The sequence below is a fragment of the Rattus rattus genome, chromosome 2 (genome assembly GCF_011064425.1).
Source record: "Rattus rattus isolate New Zealand chromosome 2, Rrattus_CSIRO_v1, whole genome shotgun sequence".
Lineage (NCBI taxonomy): Eukaryota > Metazoa > Chordata > Mammalia > Rodentia > Muridae > Rattus > Rattus rattus.
The window spans coordinates 116313138-116340101 of NC_046155.1; the positions used below are offsets into that span (position 1 = coordinate 116313138).

Sequence of the window (26964 nt, forward strand, 5' to 3'; positions counted from 1 at the left end):
CATCAGCCCAGGGATGACCTCATCCACAATGGGCTGGGCCCTTCCCCATCAATCACTGATTAAGAAAATGCTCTTCAGGCTTGTCTACCTCCTGATCTTATGAAGACATTTTCTTAATTGAGATTCCCTCCTCTCGGATGACTTAAACTTCTGACAAGTTGACGTAAAACTATCCATCACACTGGTTGGTGTTGCAAGTGATCTTGAAGTCCTCTTAAGCCAAACCTCTTCCCAAAGACACAATGCCAGGTCTTCAAAAACACACATGGAATCCCACTCGGGTGTCATCTGTGCCAACTTCTTTCTTTACTTAGTAATGTGTGTGTGTGTGTGTGTGTGTGTGTGTGTGTGTGTGTGTGGTGTATGTGTGTCTGTGTGTGTGTGTGTTTCTGTCTGTCTGTCTGACTATATGTATATATGTCTGTGTCTGTGGGTCTATATCTATGACTGTGTGTTTGTGTATGTCTGTTTTTGAATGCATGTGTGCACTGAGGCCAAGGGACAACATCAGCTGTCATTCCTCGGGTGCCATCTAACTTGTGTTTCAAGACTATTTCTCTAACTGGCTTTGGACTCACTAAATAGGTTAGACTGACTGGCTAATGAGCCCCTTGGATCCACCTGCCTGAATCCTATGTGCTGAGATTTTAACTGTGTTACCACACCTGGACCTTTTTAATATGGAGTCTTAGGGATTGTACTCAGGTCTCCATGCTTGTAAGGTAGATGTGCTAGTCTCTCAGTCCCTTTCTTAGCCTCTGAAACAGTCCTGGTCACATAAGGACTATCAGCTCTGCCATCAACAGTTCCTCATCTCGGCTGCTTTTCATTCTTTTCTCCTACTGTTTAACTTCTCCATTCCCCAAAACCCTTTTTTTGGGCTACCAAGTTCACCAATACACTAGTCAATAACTTTCCACAGAAGCCTTGTCCTGTTGGGCAGTGAGGGGCAGACCTGCAGATAAAGGTTGAGGAATTTGAGGACAAAGGGAAGCCATGGTTCTGGTTGGGTGTGGAGAAGGATATCATCCTGGAGACACTGGAGGGAGACTTGAGAGATTAGATCAGGGGAACAGGAAGGAAGGAGACGAATTCCAGAGACCTGTGGAGGAACCAAGAATGAGCGTGTGGGGAGAGATCCAGGGAGTGACCTAGTTTGTTCAGGTTAGTGTTCAGGTCATCAACTGAGATTGAAAACAGCAGAGAGAGAGTTTGGCTAGTGGGGGTGATGCCTTGAACTGGGCAAAATGGCCTTAGCAGTGTGAGACAACCAGGACATTAGAATAACACTAGGCATCTCTATGGCCTGTCAGGAAAACTACCATGCATATCCCACCATTCTAGGCTCTGAGGGTCAGAATGAAGAAACTAATGGGTTCCAGAGCCCGGAACTAGTAAGTAGAGATATGCTGAATTTCTGACTTATCTAGCCTTGTCTTGGGTGCACTTCTCTATTCATTCAGCAGTCAAAGATACCTGCCCAGAGCAAGCCCCTCTCACCTGTACCTGCTGCCCCTGTGTATGGCATGAAGGACGTGGAGTGTAACGAAAGTGTGAGCTTCACAACTTGAAAGGTTTTCTCCTTATCCCCGGTTCCTCTTACCCTCTCACTCAGTTCCTAGCAGTCTAGCCTAGGCTCAGGAGAAAAGGCCCTTATACATTCTGACAAGAGCCAGGCACAGATGATTGAGAGATTGCAGCCACTTGGCAGGCACACACACACACACACACACACACACACACACACACACACACAGAGAGAGAGAGAGAGAGAGAGAGAGAGAGAGAGAGAGAACTTTACAGATGGCAAATCTTGGAGGAGGAGGAGGAATTACCCAAGGCCTTCCATGACTATGAAACATGACCAGGTGAGGATGGAAGCCAATATTGGGAAGCTGGCCACACATATATCTTTAGAAGGTATGCCACCAAGGCCTTTGCCCTACAGCCTTGCTAATGGGTCCTCACTTCACCCACTCTAGCCTAGAGAGCAGCTGGTCAGTGGGCGTGGACTTCCTGCCCCTGTGAGCACTCTCCCTTTTGCAAGAGGACTTGAAGCTGCTCTGGGCTTCTATGCCTGAGTCTTCCCCCCACCAGCCTGTGTCCCCCGGCAACACATGCCCTAGGATCCTCAGTGCATCTGGGGAAAAGGAGCCCAGGCCAGAAAAAAAGGCCATTAAAATAAGCAGAATGCCAGGATGGAGGGGGTGGGAACAGCTGCAGTCTCCTTCCTAAGCTTAGGCAGGTTACAACTCTGCCTGTTCCTTCCTCTCTGGGCTTTTTGGATGACCGCAGCCTCCATGGTATAAGAATGCTACTGAAAGCCACCCCCAGGGTGACTCACAGGCTGTGGCAGCCTAGAGAGGAATGTCTACTCACTTCAGTTGGAGCTTTTTAAAGCCAGTGGAACCCAACCAGCAGCTGCACAAGGACACCCTTTATTTCCTGTGTCCCTACCCTACTTCAATGCCTGTCACTACAGGGTTTGGGTAGAATGAGGAGGTGACTCTCAGTCATCAGAGATGTTCAGAGATGCTGAAGCCTCCCTACTCATTCTAGAATCCAGCAAGCCACAGAACCCAGATAAGTGCAGCTTCTGTTAGGTGAGCAGGACACCAGAACACAGTGCACCACATGTCTAGATCTCAGTATTGGAAATGCCCTCTAAATCACCTCGTCTAGAAGCATTAATTGGGAAGTGACTTTAAACTGAATATGGGTGGCATGAGGTCACGGCACAGAGACCTGTCATTGGCCCCTGAGTACATGGGGTTCTGACATTTACACCTCCTACAGGTTCTGGTCCTCTGGTCTCCATCTCCACTCCCTCTCCACGGTCTTTGTCTAGGGAGGATAAGTGTCCCCTCAAAACATTTTTCCTGACCTGATTTTAGCTTAGTTGAGTCTAGTACACCATACATTCCAAGCTTTAACATTCTATGTTGACTTTGGCAGTGAGCGAGAGACCAACAGGCCAGGGCTGAGGTGGAAAGTCTTGTAAGCGAGCTAGACAGAATCACCAGGCGGGGCCACATTAAGCCAGAGGAAATGGGAGAAAAGTGAGTCTAGAAGGCCTCATGCAAAGATGCATCTGATAATTTGTGACCCAAGCAGACATTCCAGGACCTGCTCTCCTATCCAGAGCTAGGAGAGTTCCCTGATACACCCCTTCTACCCACCCCAGCTGCACCTCAGTCTGACCCTGTCCTGAGTGTGCACACCCTCTGCTACACCCACCTCATTCAGGATGCAAGGCTTCCTATACCCACCCACATGGATCCAAGTTTCCACACAGACCATTAATTTACTTTAGGCCAGACCAGGTGGCAGAAGGAAGGGAAGACCAGGGGAAGATCATCAAAACACATATTCTTTTTTTGTTTGTTTTCCTGATTCTTCTGTAGCATCAGACCCATAGGTATTCTGCTAGAGCTGGATGTGCCCCCACCCGCCCCCAACACACATCTGCATAAACTCATACACGGGGGTTAGAGTGTGACAAACATCTTCAAGTCCATGTCAGCCACTTACTCTGCCCTCTCTTCTAGCTCAGTGCATTGGTCCTGCAGGTAGCCCAAGACTCAGGTGTCTATATTTAGTCCTTTTTGTCATGTTCTCCATGGCACTCTGTGGCAATAATTTACTAGGTCACGTGTTTTAATGGTTGATTGATTGTTGTTATCTACCCCCAGTAAATTACAAGCTCTAAGAAAACAGAAAACATGGATGCCTTGTTAGATATTGATTCCCTAGGACAAAATCTAGTGCTGATAAGTAATAGGTATCCTATCAATGATTCCCAAATGAGGAGTTGGAAGGTTTTGGAGTGAGACCAAGCAAAATTTAACCTCGACTCGGCTGCTTCCTTCCTGGCTATTGGACAGTCAACATACTGAGCATCATTCTTTCCCACGTAGTCAGAAGCAAAGTTACGCACCAGACCGTGCAGCCAAGAGCGGATGGCAGTGCATGGAGACCAGATGGACAGAGCCTAGACTCTGGTGAGGGCAGTAACTAGGATGGTCTCCAATACTTCTCATGGGCTGCACCACACTAGTCCAGTCGTTATGATATTCTTTCTCATCCTTGAGTGACAGACAAGACCACAGTGTAACAGAGGCCCGGGGACTTGTCCAATGGAGACTAAGAAAATTACTAGATTTTTTTTCTCCTGACAGCTTTACTGAAGTGTGATTTGCATCTGTAACACCTTCCTTTAAAGTATGTGAATAAGTAGTTTTGGTAGAGGGTCTCTCAACTGGCACTGCTATAATCTACTTTTAGGACATTCTGGGCCCCCAACTTAGCAGTCATCGGCTATGGTCACTTTCCAATCACCTCTCTCCCAGCTGACTCCTATGTCTGTGATTTTTGTCAGTTGTGGACATTTCTGATAAATGCATCAGAATCAAACAAGATGTGGTCTTTCTGGTCTCTTTCACTGAGCATGTTTTCAGGGTTCATCCTTGTTTGAAATGCATCAGCACGTTGTTCCTTTGTCTGGCTAGCTAATATTCTATGGTGTGGAAAGACCATACTTATTTATCCATTCATCCATTGATGGACATCTGCACTGCTTCTGTTCTTGGCTCTTGTGAATGATAAATGCTGTGTGTAAAATTTTACATGTAGATTTTCTCCCCACAATGGGCAAAGATTTTGATTTCTCTTGAGTTTCCACGTAAGAGTAGACACTCAGGGTCCTGTGGTAACCCACTGAGCAAAAGCCTGACTGTGTTCTGAGGTAGCTGCACGGTTTTCCATTTCTGCCAGCAGCAGATGAAAGAAGCCGATTTTGAACCCAGTTTGAATTTCCATGCTGGGTGGATGGATGGCCTCTGAGTTGTTTGTTTTGCTACACAAGTTATAGTTGCAGGTCAGTGCTTGGAGCAGCTTATTTGTAGGCTGACACCTGGGCCAAGCCTGTATTTGGAGCCTTTTCTCTTGATCTGGACCTTCACAGTGCCTGATTCTCTCTGGAGAGGTGGAGATTAACCTAAACCCCTCGTTATGGATGTATCTTTTAGGGGTGTTTTCATCCAGTGAGGATCAGTCCAGGGAGGGTGAACCCAGCATACCCTAACAGCTTGGAGTATGTCAGGGCAGAGCTGCTCAGCAGCTGTGGATGGCAAGAAGGTGACCCTAACTGAGCAGGTGGTGTGGCTGGCTGGTAGCCAGGTATGGCAGGTGGACTGCCAGCCCCACAAAGTGCCAGACAGCAACTTCAAACACTCTGATAACATTGCTGGCCCAATGGTGCGGGATTGCCTTTAGATAGGAAGGGACGCCTGTGAAGGAGGGGTGTGGGAATTTGCACCCCAGAAGCAGTTGACCTTGATGTTATAACACAGAAACAAGACCAGGGTACAGCCTCTGAGGCAAGGCCAAGGCTAATTGTGTCTGCTCTCAGGCTTCAGTCTTGGAAGTTGACTGTTCATCTGACCAGTGACACAGACAGCCTTAGGGACTTTTTTTTTTCTGTGTTTGTTTGAGATGTAGTCTCATTTTAAAGGCCACTGTTAATCTGGAATTTGCTATGTAGATCAGGGTAGCCTTGAACTAGGACTCTTTAAGCTACATCTAAAACTCACACCTCCCTCTTGAAGCTCACCAACTCCTGCCTAATGAACATCTATGTTCAATGGCTGTACCATGGATTCCAAGTGAGGAGAGACTTCTAGAAGCTCAGTGCTCTGCTTTCTCTCAACAAGGGCTCTGTCCTCTGTTTCAGCCCTTAGTTGACCTGTTCCTTCTCTCTTCATCAACTGTGACTGTGACATGGCCAGTTGCTTGCCCTGCCAGTGATCTCAGACTTCCTAGGCCAGTAATTCTCTACCTTCAGCTTGGTAACTGGAGCAGATGTGAGAGACAAAGGAATCAGGGACACCTGGGGTTTCTCGTCCTCAGAAAGTTGTATATGGTTAAGAGTGATACTCAGTAGAGACAGTTGGGAGAAAGAAGAAACACAAGAAAGTGAGTTGTTTCTTGGTGTTTATCATTGAATCCACAAAAGCGGGGCTCAGTTAAAATATGTGAAAGTAGCAGGGTGGTGGTGCACACATTTATTCCTAGCACTTGAGAGGCAGAGGCATGCAGATCTTTGAGAGGCCAACCTGTTCTACAGAGCAAGATCTAGGACAGCCAGGGCTACACAGAGAAACCCTGTCTGAAAAATCACTATACCTGTGTATATATCAAAGGAAGAAAGATATATAAATAGGTGGGAAGAAATACCAGGCAGAGGAAACATTGAGTCAAGACAGAAACAAAAACCCTCAAGGGAGGCCTATTCCACTTACCTCTTGGTGAGGAATGATCGCTCGGATGTGACAACCATCTCTGAGCCATGGTATCTGGGAGGAGACAACACTAGGGCTTTGGAGTAAGAGCTGGATATAAGGATTGTGTACTGGAGTGACTCAGTGGAAAGACAGGTGGCTGGAAGCTGGCCTGTATGGACCAGACTGGTCAGAGGAAGGGTAGGTAATGCAGGGTATTCATGGTGGTAGCTAGATGGGGGCAATGATTCCTAATCAGGCTTGATGATATGTTTGGAGACTGTTAGCAGCTTCTTCATTCAGTGGCCACCTAGGACCAGACAATTATCTGAGACACGCTAGGTGGTGCAAATTCCTGCAAGGTTAGGGGTCTGAGAGGGGAAGGTGACAGACAGTCTTGGATCCACCACAAGTCTCTCCAGTGCAGGACTAGGGGCAAGAGAGGGAAACAATGAGGCGATGATGGGCCAGTGGCTGCTATCTTCACTCCCTGGGTGAGACCTTGGTCCACTGATCTGGGGAGCAGTAATTCTATTCTTCATCCAACAAGTTTTTTGCTCAGTGTCTGTACTGGGCCAGATCTCGGATAGCAGAGAGACAAAGAAAGTAAGACTTCCAGCCCTTTAGTAGTTCACTTAGCAGCATGGACATCTCATGCAATAACATCCCATAATAACAACTGAAACAAAAGGCAAATGCTATTATAGGATGGGAGTGAAGAGGGAAGCTTTCGGTTCCTGTGACTTTTTCCAGGGAAGCAATGACTTCAGGCCACCTTGACAACTTTGATAACTTAGATATGTAAGCACAGAGAGCCTTGGTAGATTATGGATAAGCCTTCTGTGTAGGTAGGTCTAGGTGGGTCTACTTTACGGAATAGAGGATGGCAGGTTTTTGAGGGGTGAGGCTGGGAATCTTTTGGGAGTCACATGAAGGTCCTCATGTGGTACTGACATTTTAGAATAATAAAAAACATAAGACCCACCATTGAGAATGTTCAAGGTGAGAAGTGAAAGGTGGCACAAAGGTCACATGGGATGAAGAAGGTTCAGAGTAGGAGGGACAACTGAGAATTTGTAACTGTGTTCCCTTTGTTTGACTTTGCTCCCCTCTTTGTTCTGATGTGGATTCTAGCACACCCTTATAGATATCTGAGTAGCTGTGGGTATTGCCCTGTGGTCCACACCCTCTGCCTCTCTGAGCTGGAGAAAATGCCAGAGCTTGAACAACTAATTTGGAACCACTTAACTTCTGAGATGTAGGTAAATCTCTCAAAGGCCTCTACAATAAAAGCCCCCTTACCAGAAAACTTTTCAGACAGAATGCGAACTTTGAAATAATCTGTACTTTTAATCTCTTTGCTTCCTTGGAGAATGAGTGATAAGTAGCTACTGGGAGAGTGTTGTTCGTCTCCCATGAAGCACAGCCCCTATTTATGTAGCACAGGGAACTTGAGCCAGCCTGGCATTTCCTCTGCACTGCTTACTTTTAAACTGAGATGTGTTTTTGGGGGGTTTTCTGGTTTTTTGTTTTGTTTTGTTTTTTGTTTTTTTTGTTTTTGTAAAAACCAAAAACCAAAAAGCAACTTTGTCCCTATTCTAAGTAAGTTCTTTTATGTCAACACATTTGAAGGGTTGTCTCCCCTCCCTTCATCCTTTGTCAGGACTCTGGAAATCAGACAAACAAGGTGGGGCTTAGCTTACTTTTAACCCCAAAGAAGGAGAAATACTATGTGATGTTAACTTAGTCAGTTTATTTGATTTTGCTCCTATCTTTGTTCTGACGTGGATTCCAGCACACCCTTATAGACGTCTTAGTAGCTGTGGGCATCGCCCTGTGGTCCACACCCTCTGCCTCATCATCATGAATCTTCCCAGGTCATCTAGGTGACCCTAGGGTCCTGCCCTGGGATGCAGAATGAGTCAGAGAATCACTTCCTCTGTTTTTACAACATGTTAAGCATGAAAGACAATGGGGCCAATACTCACAGGAGCGGATGTAGAATAGGACAGAAGTCCATGCAGAAGACAGACTGTCCTTAATGGAAAAGTTGGGCTCTTCTGGTTGTCAGGAATCAATGTTGGCTGCCTTCAGTCAGCAGCAAACAGGCTAGAGATAATGGAAGACAGGGCTTATCCTGGAATCAAAAGCTGCCATAAAATGGGATTGGGGTCAGAATAAAAATGATCACTCGTGTTCAGTTGGTAAAAATCCTGGTCTAGTAGTTTTATTAATGGGAGATTCTTCCAAGTCTCTGTGGTAAGTCTGGCTGCAGGAGGCAATCCTACAAGCTCTCTTTCCTGAGGTCTGAACAGAGTGCAGACTTTGCTCGGGGTGAAGTTTCTCGTGCCCCAGAACCCCTAAGAAAGTGGCTCGGTTTCAAAGCATAGATCTCACAGTGAAAGGTGGGTACCCTGGGAAAGAGATGGAAACAGGGAGATTAGATAAAAAAAAGGTCAACACATTCTGAAGGCACCTCTGATCTCTAATCTTGTGTCCCCACCTCACCTCCCAGGCTCAGACACAATGGTGTCTGTGTGCACTGAGTGGCTAAATGATGAACAGGTTGGGTTTTATGGGCCCCACATTTTTGTAACAGTTGAACATGAACAATTTCTTTTTGTTCAGTATAACACGTAAAACATGTGATGACCAGAATTGAGGTTCCATCTCATTGAAATTTCTCTGAGACCTTTGAATAAATCAAGGGTTCTGTGTGGCCTCCACTTTCTTTTTTATGCCTACTTTGCATTGGCAAGTGACTAAGTGCTCAGAGTGGAGTTTCTTTTTTTGAGGCAGTGTCTTGTGGAGCTCAAGTTGGTCTCAAACTTGTTACGTAGCCAAGGGAGACCTTGAACTTCTGAATCTCCTGGCTCCACTTCCCAAGTGCTGGGGTCATAGACATATGCTACTGTATTGCTTTATATGGAGTTAGGGATTGAACCGAGTGCTTCATGTGTGTTAGGCAAGCAGTCTGCCTACTGAATTATGCCTCTAGACCACAAAGCTATATTTTGATGCACTCATGCATGGTGGAATGATTATATCACAGTAATTAACAGCACTATCACCCCAGATGGGCTAAGGGGAATCTGAGGAATAGGCACAAAGCTACAGTAGGCAGGAGGAATACTTTGGGCATTAGTAGGTGACTTCTGATTACATGTATATTTCAAAATAACTGAAGGAGAGGATTCTAAATACAGCTTCAGAGACTTAATTGCCATGGCAAACAGAATCAGGAAAAGGCTGGAGTTGGGTGATTCTGGTCACCCATCCTCTGGATTTCTGCAGGCTGTAGGTAAACCAGTGAGGACAGCCCTAACTGACAATTCCCTCTTCTCTCTGCTAGAATACCCCTCCCCTCTCACAGTGAGGAATAACTTTTTCCAAAAGATGCTTCTGGAAGGTCTTGGGCAATGAAGTCAACTTGGTTTAAACTTGGGCCAGCTTCCTGGACCTTTGCTCAGCTCAGGAAATGTAGCCAGAGCTGGAGGCAGGGACTATGCTTGCTGCTTGGCCACCATTTCTGGCTAGGAACTCAACATGGGCTGTAGCCTGATGCCCAGGGGCTGCTTCAAGCACTTGGTAGATGTTCTTACATTTCACTCTCGGTACCTTCTCACAGGCAGGAAACTTGAGGCTGGCCTGTATTACAGTCAGTGTTCTGACTTCCGAGGCCATAACTCCCAGAGTGTCTTGTTTTCGGTAATTATGAACACCAGTCATTGCTCTGAACATTCAGAGAATGCAGTGTGTGTGTGTGTGTGTGTGTGTGTGTGTGTGTGCGCGCGTGCGTGCGCGTGTGTGTGTGTGTGTGCGCGCGTGCGTGCGCGCGTGTGTGTGTGTGTGTGTGTGTGCGCGTGTGTGTGTGTGTGTACAAGTACTTTCCTAAGCTGACTCCTCCCCAACTCTTGACTTTTGGGACAGGATCTCACTACGTAGCCTGGGCTGACCTGAAATTTACAATTCTCCTGCCTCAGCCTCCTAAATGCTGAGATTCTAGGTGTGAACTGCCATACTTAGCTATTATCTGAAATTCTCCCAAACCATCCTGTAGGCAGAGTACACTAACCTATTTCTCTGCTAGAGTGGAGCCTTAGCCAAGAAACATGAAGGAAGGTGGTGGAGAACCTAGGGGAACATGGGAAAAAATATGTCCACAAGGTAATATCATAAAGTAGTTTGAATAGTGCAGTTAAAAAGGAGTCCATGGAAATTTCCCAGACTCACAGAGCTCCTGCGTGGCTCACACTGGGTACAAGCTCCTACCAATGAACAGGCAGAGTTCCTCCGCTCCAGTTTATTGAAGCTTTGCCATGTGCTCTGCTGGATGCTTTCCAGCCATGTGAGGATGCTCTTTCAATTCCCATGACCTCTCAGCTGAGGAACCTGGAGAACAGAGAGGCACAGACGCCAATATCACCCTCCTCCCAGCTCGTTATGTATGTGGTCTTATTTTCTGTGGCATCAATTATCCATAGTCAACCATGGTCCAGAACTGTCAAGGAGGAAATTTAGGAAATACATAATTCATTTGTTTAGAACTGAACAACACCACCACGAGTCGAGTGATGACATCTTAGGGCATCCCATTCTTTCCTGCCCAGAACATTTCTTAAGTCATTGTATCCTCATTGTATTGTATTTGCCATCTGTCAGCCTCTTAGGAGCCATCTCAGTTACCTCTCTGCATTAGAGTGTCTGTGTCCAAATGACCCCAAAGCTCCCTTTAGTGTAATGTGTGACACACTTTGGAGCTGTCTGTGGTCCCTGGCATCCACCAGCAGATGTATCTCCCACGGACAGGCTGCTAGTACACCAGGATCTGCCCAATCCAGCCCAGTAAGTGGTGGAATGGATCTGAACCAACAATGCCTACATTCGCAGCATCTTGACTGTCTATTTCAGTTTTCAGAGCAAAGCTACACTCTTCTTTAATCCCCAGTGTTACTTTAAGGGAATTGCCTAGAACATCAATACCAAAACCACCAAATGGCACAGTATATATGTACACAACTGGCTATGACTTAGCATGAACTCCTGATGATACGTGCAGCAACAAAGATGCATCTCTGAAATGCACTGAGTGTGAGAAGTCTTGCACAAAGGGTCACATGCTGTACAATTCTTTGATGTGAGTTCTAGAAGAAAAAAATGTGCTGTTCTCCAATACTCTCAACTGGAGAAATGGTTACCTTCCGTGAATAGACTAGACTGGGCACGGACCTGCAGGAGCTTACTGGAACAACAGCCTTGATCTGTCCCTGCACGGGGCTTTGGCTAATAGGCACAAAATGTTTGCCAAAACTCAATACATCCTTCAGCTTTGTGTATCTCATACATGTAGATGAATTTTGAACTCTAGTGTACAATGTGCATATCAAACTCATTAGAAAGGTGGCGATTTCTTCACTCTACTTGGAAATGCATTAAAGAACTAAGGTTGATATTTGAATGGATAGAAACATGGATAGATGAGTAGTTACATGAAAGGTCAAATAGAGCATGGTGTTGCTGGTAGCAGGGAGTTGTAGGCCAGTAAGGATCACTGTAATGTTCTTAAAAGTTGACTGTGTATTTGAGCATTCTCACAGTGGAATTTTGTATTGATAAAGAAAGCAATTATGTGGAGCCCTGGTATCTCCTGGTGGCCAGTCAAGGGTCCTGGGACTTGGAAGGAGCTTCTTCAGGCAGGAATCTATGTCTTGCATTTTCCAGTCACAGCTCATGATTTTAAGCAAGTGCTAAGGTACTAAAGTACATGTTTCCCCTGTGTAGATAAGGCTGAGGCCCAGAGCCTTGTGATTTCCAGTCATGCCTTGCAAAAACTCACTCTCTTCCTGAGAATGTTGGCGTTTGTTGCATAGCCCAGGGCTTCAGGTCACACCTGAGAGATGGAAGGCAGGTAACACAATAAGCCAGGCTCTGAGAGAAGCAACTGGTTCTACTGTAGGGCTCTTGCCTGCTGGCTTCCTGTTGGTGCATTTGGAGCAGTAGGAAACCACAGTAGCTATTACAAATAAATAACCCAGTAAAGACAAGTCTCTCAGATCAAAGAAGGACTCCGGGTCCGGTCTGGGCCCAAAGCAGGCATGCCCCTTGGCACCCACTGTGGCCAGGAGAGGGGGGCATGGAGAAGGTCTATCTGCTTTGCAAACATTCCCTGTCTCAGCCCTTCCTGGGTTTGTGAGAGCCTGAGAACAGCGGCCTGGAGGAAGGTGGCTCTCTGAACTGCTGCCAGGCCTGCGAGGCTAAGTCTGCCTCATGACCTTCCAGCCTGTCTGCCCAGAGTAGTGAGTCCCCAACAGGGACCAGCTGCAGCTTCTGCCTGTGTCCCAACTGGAAGAGCTCCTTTGTGGGTGGTTGTATGCCTCAGAACTCTCAGGGGATCCCTCTCTCATCACCCACTCTAGGGACTGCTCTGACTAGCCTTTTTTCATAGGTGTAGTGACCCTCGTAGCAGACATGATGTTGTGGGAAAGGCGGGGAGCAGAGAGATAACATGACAGCAGCCTAGACTCTCCGTAAGGGGCTAGAGGAAGTAGAAAGGTGTCGCTGGGACCAGCAAATCAGTGGCCTGGGCCAGGACCTCTCATTACTCAGAAGTTTCCAAGTGATGTGGAGGCCACTGGTTGCAGAACCACATTCTGAGTAGCATTAAAGCTGGTCATGGTTCCTCCCTGCATGTAGTTCACACATCCCAATCAAATCCATGATCATACACTGTGTCGAGTGAAAAAGGCAACAAGGAAACTATGAGGGGTACAAGAGGGCAGGGTGGGAAAGGGCGTCCAAAAGCTCTCTAAGAACAGGAGCATGCACCGAGCCACCAGACTGGGGGAGTGGGGAGGGGAAAGGATATTAGATAATGGGGAAAGCATAGGAAAAGATCCCAGGGGAGCATGGGCTTGACATCTCCGAGGAAATATCCAACAGGCCAATATAACTGGTACAGACACGGTGTGTGAGGAGAGTAGAGAGGGGCCATCAGATCTGATGTAAAACTGCTATGATTGCCACTGGCAGGTCTGTGGAGATTGTAAAGAGGTGAGGGTTGGGAGTAGGAAGTTAAATGGATGATACCAAAAATGTGTTTTCTTTCCTTTTTCTTTTCTTCTTTTCTTTTCTTTCTTTTCTTTCTTTTCCTTCAATAGTGTCAGCAGTTAAACCTAGGGCCTTGCACGCTGGATAAGTGCTCTATCACTGAGCAATAGCCCCAGTCTTTTAATATTCAATTTTATTTGGGACAAGGTCTCTAAATTATCTAGTCTGACTTCAAATTTTCAGGCCCATAGGTCAGGTCCTACCTACTCTGGTGACAGGGCTGTTTTCTTCCTTTCTGGGGTGGCCTACATTTCTCTGGGACAGGCATGCTGCAGTTTGGAAAAGGAAGTATTGTGTCCCTGTTTTATGAGATCAAAGAGACCTGGAAGAACTTTCATCTTGCTTTCCCTTCTGGCTTCTTACTAGTTGGGACTGTTTCCATAGTGAATGTCAGAAACACAACTCAAATTGGCTTAAACAAAATAGAAACTTTATTGCCACGTGTAAATGAAAACCCCAAGGATACTATTCAAGAATAGTCGGATCTGGATACCCAAGGTTTGTTCCTTTTCACCTCTAGGCTCTCTGCTTCCCTGTTCACACTTCATTTTGATGGTGAAGAGGCTGGCACTTGCCGACCACAGTGGAACAGGAACCTGTATTCCCAGTAACTCCAGCCAATACTGGATCATGCACCAATCTCTCAATAAGCCTAGCCAATAGATCCATTCACGGTTTCTCTCAGGGGCGCATGTAGGTGCCTTAGCCCCACTCAGACCCTAAGAAAGAAGATCAAGGGGGCAAAGGGGAGTGCAGACAAGCAAGCCAATCCCCCAGGATACTCTGGGGTCCTAAAAGCCTGTGTCGTGGTGTTGTCATTCATGTTTCCTCTTGGCCATGTTCCTTCCTGCCCAGCTGAACACACTGAACACAGCATGTCCTTCTATCAGCCTCCGAGGCTTCAAATTAATCAACTTTATTCCAAATTGTGTCTGGACCCTCATGTGATAAACTCTCCAGGCCATAGTCACATTCTCCCCCATCCCCTAGGTGTGCATGTGTGTCTGCTCTCCAATCTACTCCCAGAAGCATTCTGATTAATTTGCTTGTTGGTTGATTGGTTTGTTTATAGTTTTGGACACACAATATTTAGCCCCAGTTGGCCTTAAACATGTGGTAATCCTTCTAATTCAGGCTGCTGGATGCTGAAATTGCATGTGGTGAGCCTGCTATGATTAGCTACTCTGCAGTGTGAAGGATGCTCAGTTCACAGTCTGGGTACGCAAATTCCATCATGATCCCTTTCTAGGTTTAATAGGTCTCAACTGTGAGGGCTGTATACACACAGCCCACGACAGTGCTGGCACTGAGCTGAATTGCAGCACTCCAGTTAGTGTGTACAGAGACCTGGAGACCTGTTTGGTGTGAAGCCCCCTGGCATATTGAGTAGCCAGTGGTATTGGTATAGTTGAGTGAAAACGGTTTTCCTTTACTTAGGTAGAAAAGAAAGCACTCTTCCTTTTCGTTGTGCCTCTGCCTCTGCCAATCATCCAAGGGTCTGGCAGGGCTACAAAAGCCTGTGGCTGGGCTGGGCCCAGGGACCAGATCTCTGGGAAGTGAGGGAGAGACTGTAAGTTTGTCAGGTCTACCCTGTGCTCCACCCCTCAGACACTCACACACATTCTTTCTTGTTAAACACTTCCACTCCCACTTCCCCTCATATCCCCTGACCTCTCAGCTCATCTACAGTCCTCTCTCTGCCTGCCTTCCGAGACTATGGTGGGCTTGCCTCTGTTGCCGTTCTCCTTCCTTTAGTTGGGCGTGGGCGTGGAGGGTGGGGAGTGAGGGGTGGAGGGTGGGGGAAGCTTTTGAATGATACTCTTCCCAGGCATGGTGGATCATGCCTACAAACTCAGCACTGGGGAGGCTGAGGCAGGAGGATTAAATGAAGTTTGGAGTTCTAGGCTAGCCTGGGTTGTAGAGTAAGACTATCTGGAACAATACTAACTAACTAACTAATTAACTAACAACTACTCTATACTCTGTCATACAAAAATAGCTTGCATGCCCAGGACAGAGGCATGCACAGAGCCCTTAGACACAGCTGGCTTTCTTTAGCTGTCTCTCTGACAAAATTTCCCTTCCCATGTGTGCTGTGTGGGCTGGAAAAACCACTTTCCTAGATCTACCACATTCCTGCTCTCCCCCACGGTCTAGATACAGTTTTTTGCAGGGCTCACTCAGGCCCTGTGATATACTTACCATGTTTTTGGAGGCATTTCTCCAGCAGAAATTATGGTCAGCACGGGAGCTTTAGATGGAGCATGGCCCAGGACAATGGCAAAGGCACAGAATGAAAACAGCAGCCAACTAGGGAAATGCCTCCCTAGATCAGAGAGTGGATTTCACACTAGCCAAGTGGGTCTCTGCAGTGGACCAAGATGTCATTTCTCTGACATGCTCAGTTCAAACTCCTTATTTCCTTCCCTGCCCCTTGTTCATTCCCAGTAGGTTACTAGGAGTTTACTACACACCTCCTTGGCTCATGGTAGTATTCCTTTTGCCATCAGCTCAGCTCCACTTGTAGCTCCTCCCCATCCCCCAACACTTCTCCATCTGTGTATGCCTAGAACATGGTCAGCTCCCCTGTCTCTTTCTTAGGTCTCTGCCAACACGTCACCTTGTCACCCTTTCTCTTCTGCTCCCCTCACCCCACCCTGCCAGCTCCCAACACCAGCAGATATTCACGTCTGCTTGTTTGGTTGGTTCTTCTGCTTTCTCTACCCAACCCCAGATAAACTGTGAGTCTTTGCATGATGCAGGGCAGGGTGTTTCTGGCTGCATCCAGTGATGACCTGTCTGTCTAATAGGCATCAGTGTGTGTGCATGTGTGTGTGTGTGCATGCATGTGCTCATCTGTGCTTGTGTGTGTGTGTGTGTGTGTGTGTGTGTGTGTGACTAGAGAAATGGCTCAGTAGTTAAGAGGAGTGGCTGCTCTTGCAGAAGACCCAGGTTCAATTCTCAGCACTGTTCGAGGGGTTCTGATGCCATCAGGTACCAGACCTGCCTGCCAGTGCACAGATATACATGCAAACAAAATATGCACACACACACACACACACATATTAATAAACTGTACCTGCATCCTACACTGACCTGCTTAGCCTTAGAACCCTCAACTTTTGTGCACATCCTCTTTGTGGAACTATGAGCTCCCCTCACCCCATGCATACCCTAAAGAGGAGCAGCATAGATCTCCAGCCTGATGGAGAGGAGCACATGGCAGAAATCTTTCTTGAGCCTCAGAAACAAGTGAGCATGCGTGGGGAATTCTCAAGCCAGAAGGAACACCCAGTCAATTGCTGATGCTAGGATTTTCACTTAAAACCAGAGCTGATGAAGTGTTTACCACTGCCGTCACTTTCTGAGCCAGGGAAGACATGAGGCCAGCATCTCTGACTCTGCCCACAGGAACTCTCCGTGTTCTGTGATCCAGCCAGATGCTCATGGTCTTATGTGTCCTGGCCACAATGAGTTTGCCCAGTGTGCCAGGAACAAAAGCCTTCGGTAGATGAAAGCTCAGGAAACTACCATTGAGGTCTAGGTCAACTTGCCTTTGAATCCAATTGACAGCTTCTGTCTCCAAATTCCTACTGGAATCAGCACACTTGTAAGGAGGCCGAGGAACCTGGGCTGGGCAATACAGCTTCAATGCTCTTTCCAGATGAAGAGCACTTTTTTATACCCATTTGATGGGCAGAGAAGACTATACACATGTTCCTATGTAGGGAAGGACAAGAGGCTCCTGAGAGAGGCATACCACAGTGAAAAAAGGTATTATATGCCATCCAGACAAAAGGCTGGAGCTAGAGGGACTGTGGGGAGGGCCTTAGGATAGAGGGCACTGCCACCCATACACTATATGTTATACAGACCTCTGTATGCTGAGGAAAACATTGTATGCGCCTTTCAATGCCTTCCTGGGATGTAAATCCAGCTCGAGCTGTGTTCCTATCCAAGTGAGATAACAAACAACTTTCACTGTGAGAGAGGAGGCAGCCACGACCCCACCCCACCCACGATGTCCCCAGCACTGGGCCTGGAGCTAACAGCAGCAGGACCAGAGGCTGAAGCTGAGTTGTCAGGGGTGAAGCTAGAGCTCTGTGAAGAGACACGGCGTGAAGTCCCAGGGCATTTACCTGAAAGAGAAAAGACAACACTATCTGCATGAACAACTAAGTCTCAGGGGTGTGTCAGACATCTAATATTGGGGGAATTAAAGGAAGGGGCATTGAGATATTCCATTAACTTTTATACCATACAGTGGTCTCTCTGGAGAATACCAGAATTGCTGGGAGAGGCCAAGACCCTTCTCTGCTACAGCCTCAGGTCATCCCTAACTGAGCTAAGGCAGGCTGACCTTGGGCTTGGCAACTTCCTCTCTGGCTTCATGATGTGTGGGGTCAAACCCAACTTGACATTATTTTCCTCAGGTGAAAGTAAGGCTTAAATCGCAGACTGAAAACCAAAGTGGAAGAAATAATATTTTTACTTAAATGAATCCAGGTTCAATATCAAAAAATACACTCACCTGTTTTGTGGAGAGCACTGAACAGAGTCCAAAGTTACAGAGTGACTGAGTGGATAACTCATTTGTTCATTCAGTAAAGAGCTGGCAAACCTTTTGGTGATTGTCCAGTGCTAGCTGGGCCCCCACTGTATGCCAAGCCTGGAGCTGATGTTTTCCATTAAAGAACTGGGTTTGCAGAGTCCGGACACTCAGGCAACTGTGCTCCAAAGTGGAAGGCACAACAACCCACTGCTCAATGAAATACTTTTTAAAAAAGACTTAAGCAGGGCCTAGGGAGCTAGCTTAGTTAATAAAGTGCTCACCACACAAACATGAGGATCTGCGTTCAAAGCACCCACATAAAAGGCCAGTGTGGCAATGGGTGCTTATAATCCCAGCACCAGCGAAGCAGAGACCAGGGCTCCCCAGAGATTGCTACTCAGTCAGCTTTCCATAACTAGTAAGGCCGAGTCCAGTGAGAGACGCCTAAGAAACAACACGGGAGGCTAATCTCCTCACACAACAGCGTGCATGTATACTCACATACAAATGAACATGCAAATGTACACACACACACACACACACACACACACACACACACACACACACACACGTTCATTCAGTAGCCTGCAGATGCAAAGGAAGAAGCAAAGATGGGGACTTCAAAGGCAGGGGAACTCAGGGAGGTAGAAACTAAATAAATATTCAACGGTAAATGACAGTGGTAAAGTGGGGGAACATTTTTTTCCTTTTTTTTTCTTTTGGCATTTATGTGCTTTATTGTATAACTATTTAGTGCAAGTTTGGCATTCAATGATTCATGATAAGTTATGTCTAGCTCATTCATCTTGTAGACATATTTCTTTATCAATTGACCTCAATACTTTCTTTTTTAATAATTATTTTATTTATTTATATCCCAAATGTTGCCTTCCCTCCAGGTCCCCCCCTCCCAGAGTTCTTCACCCTATCCACCCTCCCCTTCACCTCTGAGAGGGTGCTTCCCCTTCTCTACAGGACATCTTCCTTCCTTGGGTCATTAAGCTCTACAGGATTAGGCCCATGCATCCTCTCCCACTGAGGCCAGACCAGGCAGTTCTCTGCTACATATGTGCAGGGGCCTCAGGCCAACCCTTGTATCGGCTTTGGTTGGTGGCTGAGTCTCTGGGAGCCCACAGAGGTTCAGGGTCCAGGTTAGTTGACACTATTGGTCTTCCAGGGGAACATTTAAATCCAAGAGGCAAATCATAGACTGTGAGGGAGACCTGTGGGCGTCAAGGGGACAAGGCCGGCTAGGGCATAATGAATCTGCCCTCGGTGTCATGTGTATCTTTGTTTTCTTTCTCAAGCACATTTTCATCCCTCGACCCAAACCTGTAATTCTGGGTTGGGTGGACAGGGTCTTCTTCCTAAATTTTCATCTCTCTTCTCTTTTGGGAGTTGGGTTTTGCTTAAACTCGGGGGACATCCAAGCCTCCGCACACCATGATAAAATAATCTGAGCAAAATAAAAATGTAATGAAAAATGTAAATAATCAAAAGTGTCCCTCTCTGGCACCTATCCCCAGCCTCTGAGGTAGAAGGCCAGCTCCCAGCTTCCCTGTTCTCTCTCCATAAGCCGGCTGGCTACATCAGGGATCAGGACCCCAAACGGTGCATTTTGCACACTGTGTTATCCAGGTACAGCCTTTGCCTGGAGCCCGGCGTGCGGATCCCATTAGGTCATGTTTGTGTTTTCTCCTCATCCCATACACATACTGCTCCATGTTGTAGTTTCCTGCTGGCAGTTCCGCTGACAAGCTTTGAGGAAGCACTTCTTGTTAGAGGTACCTCCAGCCCATACATGCCATACATTCACAAGGCTAACACTTAACTGCTGGTTGACAAGTGTCCCTTTCGGATTGAATCAATACCCTGCACACATCACGGTCACTTGGAGGATTTGTTATAGAAGGTTGTCGGACCCTTAAAAGGACAGTTTCTGATAGGATGATCAATAGGCATGAAACTGTGTTCTAATCACTATCGCCCACACTGGCCCAGATCACACCATGAGCCCCCTTTAGCTCTAAAAAGACTCGCGTCGTCAGTGGCATCGTCTGAATCACTGAGCACCAAGGCTGAGCATGAGCAGATTGTCCAGGTCCAATGCTCTGTGGAGGCCCTACCACACACTTCCCTTGCTGCGTGTTGCCGATAAACTAAATCTGGGGCTTGGGAAATGGCTCAGTCAGTAAAGTGCTTTTCATGTAAGCACGAAGACCTGAACTCAAATTCCCAGAATCCATGTAAAAAGTTGGAAATAGTAATAAATAGTTGTGATTCTAGTGCTGGGGAAGCAGAGACGGGGCATCCCTGTGAGTTGTTGGCCTGGCAGCCTAGTTTAATCAGCAAATTCTAGACCAGGGAGAGACCGCGTCTCCGGAAAGCAGAGTGGGTAGTGCTTGAGGCCTTAACATGTGTGCGTGCATATTTACATGTGTGCAAGCGTACACACACACACACACACACACACACACACACACACACACACCCGCACAGAGAGAGAGACAGAGAAAGACAGAGACACATACATAGACACACAGACACACAGGGAAAGAGAGAGAGAATCTGAGGGTTATTTTTTTAACTTCACTTTAAGTTGACATAGCCATCTGTAATAGGTAGATACTGAGTTAGACAGGGAAGCTCTAAACAAAAGAAAGAGAGAGAGAGAGAGAGAGAGAGAGAGAGAGAGAGAGAGAGAGAGAGAGAGAGAAAGAAGAAGAAAGAAAGAAAGAAAGAAAGAAAGAAAGAAAGAAAGAAAGAAAGAAAGAAAGAAAGAAAGAAAGGGACAAAGAAAGTGAGTTGTCCCTTGCAGGGTAAAGTACCTAAGTTGAAGTAACCATCTACTCTTACTGCAAAATATCGGGTTTGCTGGAGAGCTGTGTCCATCATTTCAATTTTGGGGCCTTCTGCTTAGAGTGATGTGATCGGAGGCATCCCTAAAGACAGAAGCCTGGTTTACTTCTTCCCACACCAGTGCAGTGCTCATGGGGCACCAAGGTTAGGAACGCTGAGTGTGGAGGGGAGCAGGGTACCAGGGCTGCTCCTTCCCAGCTGTGCCAGCACAGCTCACAGCTGATGATGGAGTGATAGGGATGTGAGGAACTGATGGTGCAGAGAACCATGCAGGGTTCTTGATGCTGTGTGTGTGGTGAGGAGGCCAGCCATTGTGGATGTGCTGCACCGCTAGGCATGGCTCCTACAGGTGGCTCCAGTGGGAATTTCCCAGATCAAAGAAAGTTCCTCTGGGCAAAGGAGTGAAGATGCTGGATGATGGATGACTATCTGAACCTCTGCAGGGCACCCAGGACATGTGCTTACAATCCAAACTATGACTTGGGCAAAACAAAGGGGAGAAGGTAGACACCCAGTTCTCTGGGTTCCTCCTTCTTCCCAAACAAACAGGATGGCAAGGAAGGCAGTATATGCTTTGGTCTGAACATTCTCCGTTAGATACTGAGTCAGGTACTGGGTCAGGCTTTCTTCCTTTACTTGATTCTTCTCAATGCAAACAACCTTCTTCTACTCTGTGGGTCTCATTTTGTCCACTTGTAGGTTGGAAAGTATAGAACTAGATCCTTGCTACTAACAGTCTACTACCCAGTCATATTATCCTCACTTGAAAGTGTGTTAGAAAGCCTTAATCAGAACCAGATATAGTGACACATGTCTGTCATCCCGGAACTTGGGGGGCTAAGGCAGAATCATGACTTTGAGACTGGCTTGAGCTATATAGCTTGTTTTCCCACCCCCTCCAAGCAAAACAAACAACAATCCAACAACAAAATGATCTGAGTGTGATAGCACACATTTGTTCCAACATTTGGGAGGTAGAGGCAGATGGACCTGAAACTCAGCATCACCCTCTCGTACACAGGGAGTTTGAGGTCAGCCTGGCATGCGTGAGACCCATTCTTTAAAACAACAACCCAGGAAACAAGCAAGAACAAAAAAAGAAATGCAAAACCGGGCTCCTTAGACCTGCCAGGTGGAAACCTGCTCATAGAAGAGTTTCCCTGGTAACAGGTACCCACAGGGAAGTGCAGCTGGGAGAGCTGTCTGTGGGCTGGAGAAGAAGGTGCAGAGTGTTTCATCTTAGGAAGTCAGTGGGCTTGGTTTGGGAGAGCTGCTGGGGCTCTAGTCTTTGCAGCAATGAGGCAGGTCTCAGCCGGTGCATTGTGATGGAGTGGCACATGTCCAAGAAGCCAGTTTCATGGAGTAGCCTGAGGAGTGCTGAGCATCAGGGGCTAAGGGTCCTCTAAGTGCACCCATCTGAGGGACAAGTTAGACTCTGTGACCCTGGGGTCCCTTGCACAGATGTCTTACATATATCATCAAATTACATTATGCTAATGGGGTGCCCTGAAAAGAGGAAAGGGGCGCAGGACTAAGGGGGCTTCCTAGGGATTCAACTTTCTCTTTACCCATTATTCAGAGCGGCACTCAATCTGTCTACTCTCCTGCCTCCCTCAGAGTGCTGCTTCCAGATCAGGTGGCCAGAGAGATACATGTCCCTGTCAGGAGAAAGCTAGGCCTGAGTACAGATCAAGTGTAACCAAGGAAACTGGCTTAAGAAAGGGGTGGCTCCCTTGGAACAAGTTGGAGAAGGTGTCTGCTTTGTCATGTCTGAAGGGCTTTATGCCCAATGAGTGAGATCTCCTGGCTTCTGCATTTCAGTTCTGCCATGATTCTTGGTGGCCACTGGGACATCCTGACTAAGACTTTTTCTAGATAGACACAGGATGCGAGTGATTCTTTCTCTACCTTCCTTATTGCTGCAGGTTTGCGTGGCAAGGACTTTTACCTGCTTAACCATCCCATTGGTCTCATGAACTGGCCATGAACTCTATGATCCGATCACCTCTCACAACTTAAGTCCAGATTGTGAGAAATATTGCTGCTCCCATTTTTATAAAAAAAAAAAAAAAACAAAAAAAAACTAAGGCTCCAGCAGGCTGAGTGACCTACTGGGAACCACATAGCTGACAGGAGCTACAACTGGAGCTCAAGCCTAGAGTTTTAGATTCAAGTCTTTCAGGTTCTTCTTACTGGACGCTGAGTGTTCCTGGTATGAGTGGCTCCCCATGCTCCCGTGCTGTCCCCAGATCAAACTCAGAGCTGTGTGGTTTTCATGGGAGCATCTATTCTGATGCTCATAATGGCCCTGCAGCTCGATTCTATTTCATTTCATTTCATTTTTCTAACCTCAAAGAATGAGCCCTGTGGCTGGGACCTTAGGAAGGCTCTGGTGTCCACATTCCTGACCACCTGTTGACTTGCTCATCTGTTAACTCAGGCTTGCTTAGGGTTTGGTTGAGTAACAAGAAAGGAGATAGAGCCCCGGGGGTGTCCCCCATAGAAATGTGCTCTGGCTCACTCTGGGAGCCTTCACTTCAGAGGACCCTTGTCCCTGCTTGTCCTTATTTCCTCGTCTAATCTTTATAGAGAGTCCCACCTTCTGCAGCCTTTGAAGCCTCAGGAATTCCCATACCTGGGAGCTGGGAAGCCACAGGATACAAGTGCGTTCATGAGTACTCTCTGGGACAGCACTGAGTCCTCTTTAACACTCTGCTTGATCTACAGGTGACAACCCCGGGACTCCAGGACAGTCATAGAAGGATTGGCAGAGCTCCTGTACCTGGCATTCATGAACTCTCATTCTGTTGTCCCTGCATCTCCAAGGCTGGCACAGCAGCTCCATTGGGAACACTGGGCACCTAGCAACTTGGTTTGTTACTGTGAACATATGCGATGGCCTGAAGTGTAGGTCTGCCAAGGAAACCGTATGATTCTTCTCACATGCTGATGGAGTTCCCACACCCTTCAGGCACAGGCCAGCCGAGACCATCATGACCGATGTCTTTGCAACCCTGTAGCCTGACCAGTGTAGAGTCAGCTGACTACCTCCAAGAAGTCCCCAACATCATTCCCTGCGAGCTCTTCTGAGGCCTTCCACAGCTGAAACCCTCTTCCAGCCTGTCTTACCAACAAAGAAGCTTAATTCCAACCTCACTGCCAGAAGCTTCAGTGACCAGCTGAAAGTGCTGTCCTGGGTAGACAGTTCCCAAGAGAAACCTGGACATCTGTAGGATCCACAGCAGCAGGACCGTCTCCAGGCCCTGGGAGTTACTCTGTGCTGGAAAGCTTGAAGTCTGTGTGTTCTGCAATGGGGCAGTTATGGGCATAGGGGCCTCTCTACCCCCTGTGGCTCAGACCCTGGAGAGAACGCTGCCGAAGGTGTAATAACAGGAAAGGGTCCTGGGCAGTGCTCCCTTCTGTGGAAGTGTTCTTACATGAGAACTGTGAGGTCTTCACAAGTCCATCTTGGGGAATGTCCTCCTACCTCGTACTGCCCCACCAGGTTCCATCATAAAGTGAGGGTGCCAATTGTTCAGGTCTGACTTCCCTGGAGAATGTGGCCCAGTGAGGTTATAAGGCTCGTTGGCAGCTCGTGGCAGGTTGCCTTTGTTTTCTCTCTAAGCCGGCTGAGACCTGAGAAGGGTGCTCTGTCTTTCCCCTGAGGTCTGGATGCCCCACTCACTGCCATCCCTCTTCAAGTTATGAAGCACTCCTCCCTGGGAGCCATAGGAAAGGTGGCCTCCCAGATGTGAGAGACAAGTGCCCCTGTTGTTCTAGCAGAGCCAGTCTGGGTCGGGCAGGGTGCTGGAAGGGGACACACAGGCTTTGATTCTGAATTGTTTCTTCCTCCCCAACCCTCCTCCCAGCCCACCTGTGCAGAAGGTCCCCTCTTCCTGCCTCGGTTGGCTGAGCTGGCACAAAGAGCTTCACTGAGCTCAGAGTCAGGGGCATCAGATTAGCCACCGAGCAGGCCTGAGAGGTGGAGCCTCTGTGAGCCACTTTCTTGGGATAATGTCTGCTTGTTCTGGGCACAAACACAGGTCTGTTGGGAAGGACCTGGGGAGACGACTCAGAAACTAGAGCTACCCTTCCCAAAGCTCAGGCAGATCTCTGGGCACAAAGACAGAGACAAAACAAAACAAAACCAAGAATCTGTGCTGTTAAAATTCCCATCCTGATGTTTATCTAGATTCCTGTAGTCACCTTCTACATGAGTAAGAAGTAAAATGAATCAATCACAGAACAAATCTTTTAAAAACACAAGTTTAATAAAAGAAATTAAATTGTCTCGACCTAAGAATGAGTCCACGCCCAGAGTTATTTCTGCCCTGGATTTCTTCTCATTCGCTTTGCTGTTCTCAGTGCTTGGTTCCTACTACATGACTCACGAGAGTTACTGGAGGTCCGGCCATCGTATCTGCATCCCAGCCATCAGATAGGCAGAAGAAAGGAAGGGAAGTTTTTTGTTTTTTTTTCCTTTCCCTCAAGGGCATTTGCTGGAAGTCTGCTTTATTGATTGAACTTAATCCCAAGGCCACAGGGAAACTGAAGAGTGTGCTGCCTATTCAAGGTGGCTAGGCACCCACATAAAAATTAGGGGTTCTGTTACTGGGCAAAGACGAGACAGATGAGCAGCACACACTGATGACATCAAGTTCAAAGATCAGACGATCTACTATGTCCCGCATTAGGCAACAAGGTCCAGAGAAGTCCGTGAATCAGCAGAGAGCACACCAGCAAGCCTGTGGCAGTGGATTCCCAACTTACGTTTGGTTTCTTCTGTTTCTGGGCTTAAGTAGAAAGACTCCATTTCAAAGGGAGGGAGCTTGAGGGCCACTCAGCTGAGAGCCTCGGGACAGAGGCAGAATGGTGACCGAGTTTGCGTGTCCAGATCTGCCTGGCCCTGAGTCATGGTAGGTGAGGAACTACTCACAAGGTCTCCGCTCTGGGCCTGTGGGGTGTGCCTCTCCTGTCATGTCCTTGTCCCTGCCTCGGTGTGGGTGAGTCTCTGTCTCCTGTTGGTGCTTACCGTGGGGCTGTGCTTCTGATCCTCTGCTTGTGTTTCAGGGAGCAAAGTGTTGGAATGAGAGCTGCTGGGAGCCACAATGTCTCCCTCAAGATTGTGCTGGCCATGGGCTGCCTCCTTCTGGTCCGCTTCTCGGGGGCTGCATCTGCAGGTGAGATGCCACAAAAGTTGGACCTCACTAGCTTTCGAAACAAAGGTTTCAGCCCGGCTGCTGGGGGAGGGAGATCACAGGGAGTCTCTCAGGTAGGGTCCTCACTGAACATGTTGGGTTTCTGGCAAGCCTCATCATGCCCCAAGTTCTCTTAGGAAATGACAGGCTGGCCTAGAATCATCACAGGTTGCAAACTCAGCGTCTGCCTGAATTCCATTGCAAGTAAACCTAGTTGGAAAAGGACTATCGTCTCCATGGAGCCGAGACTTCCCTAGTAGAGCACCCATCTCTCAATTCTGGGCAATTGGAAAGGGGAGATGCTATTGTAAGATAGTTTGAATTTTTTAAAGAGACCAGAAATTTGGATTTTTATTAAAAATCTTGTTTTTTGAATGATAGCTGCTAGTACAAAATTTAGAATCTGTCCAGGAGAGAGTAAAGGAGTGTGGAGGGAGAATTCAGCCAAGACTGGGCTTTCTACCTCTGGTCTACTCAATTTCAGCGCATCCCTCCCCACAGTGTGTCATCAGGTCAGGATCTGGGCCTGTGAAGCCCTTTGCAACCACAATGCTCTCAGCAAGGACTAGCTTGTATTTTTCTTTTTTGTTGTTTAGTTTGCTTTACATATATATTAAGATAGGACCTCCCAAGATAACCCTGACTGGTAAACTCACAGACTGGGCTGTCTCTGCCACTGGAGTTCTGGGATCAAAGGTATGCACCGCCACGCCGAGCTGTTTTCCGTTTGAGACAGTGACTTTCTCCGTATGATCCAGGCTAACTTCAAACTTGCAATCTTGCGGCTTCAGCCCCCTAAGTGCTAGGGTTACAGGCCTGTGTCACAGCCCAGCACCCTACTAGTTCCACCTTACTATCTGCGTATTGTCAATTTTGTTTTAAGTGGTTTTATTTTATCTTGTGGAGCTTTTTTTTTCCCTTTTACCTCATGGTACCAAGCAAGTGATCTTTAAGTGAATTTTAAATTAAA

At 47.2% G+C, this 26964-nt stretch overlaps 1 protein-coding gene across 2 annotated transcripts in view; it reads left to right on the forward strand.

The window, feature by feature from the left end:
• Cemip (cell migration inducing hyaluronidase 1) overlaps positions 1-26964 on the forward strand; it is a 153763-nt gene that overhangs the window by 57844 nt on the left and 68955 nt on the right. Inside the window, exons 1-2 of one of the 2 annotated variants that reach the window (XM_032893290.1) lie at positions 24484-25712; positions 25867-25976. In XM_032893290.1, the coding sequence (XP_032749181.1) occupies positions 25666-25712; positions 25867-25976 (157 nt within the window). In that variant the 5' untranslated portion in view covers positions 24484-25665. Of the gene's footprint in view, positions 1-24483; positions 25713-25866; positions 25977-26964 lie in introns of those variants that run through there. The other variant, XM_032893289.1, reaches the window with a different exon arrangement.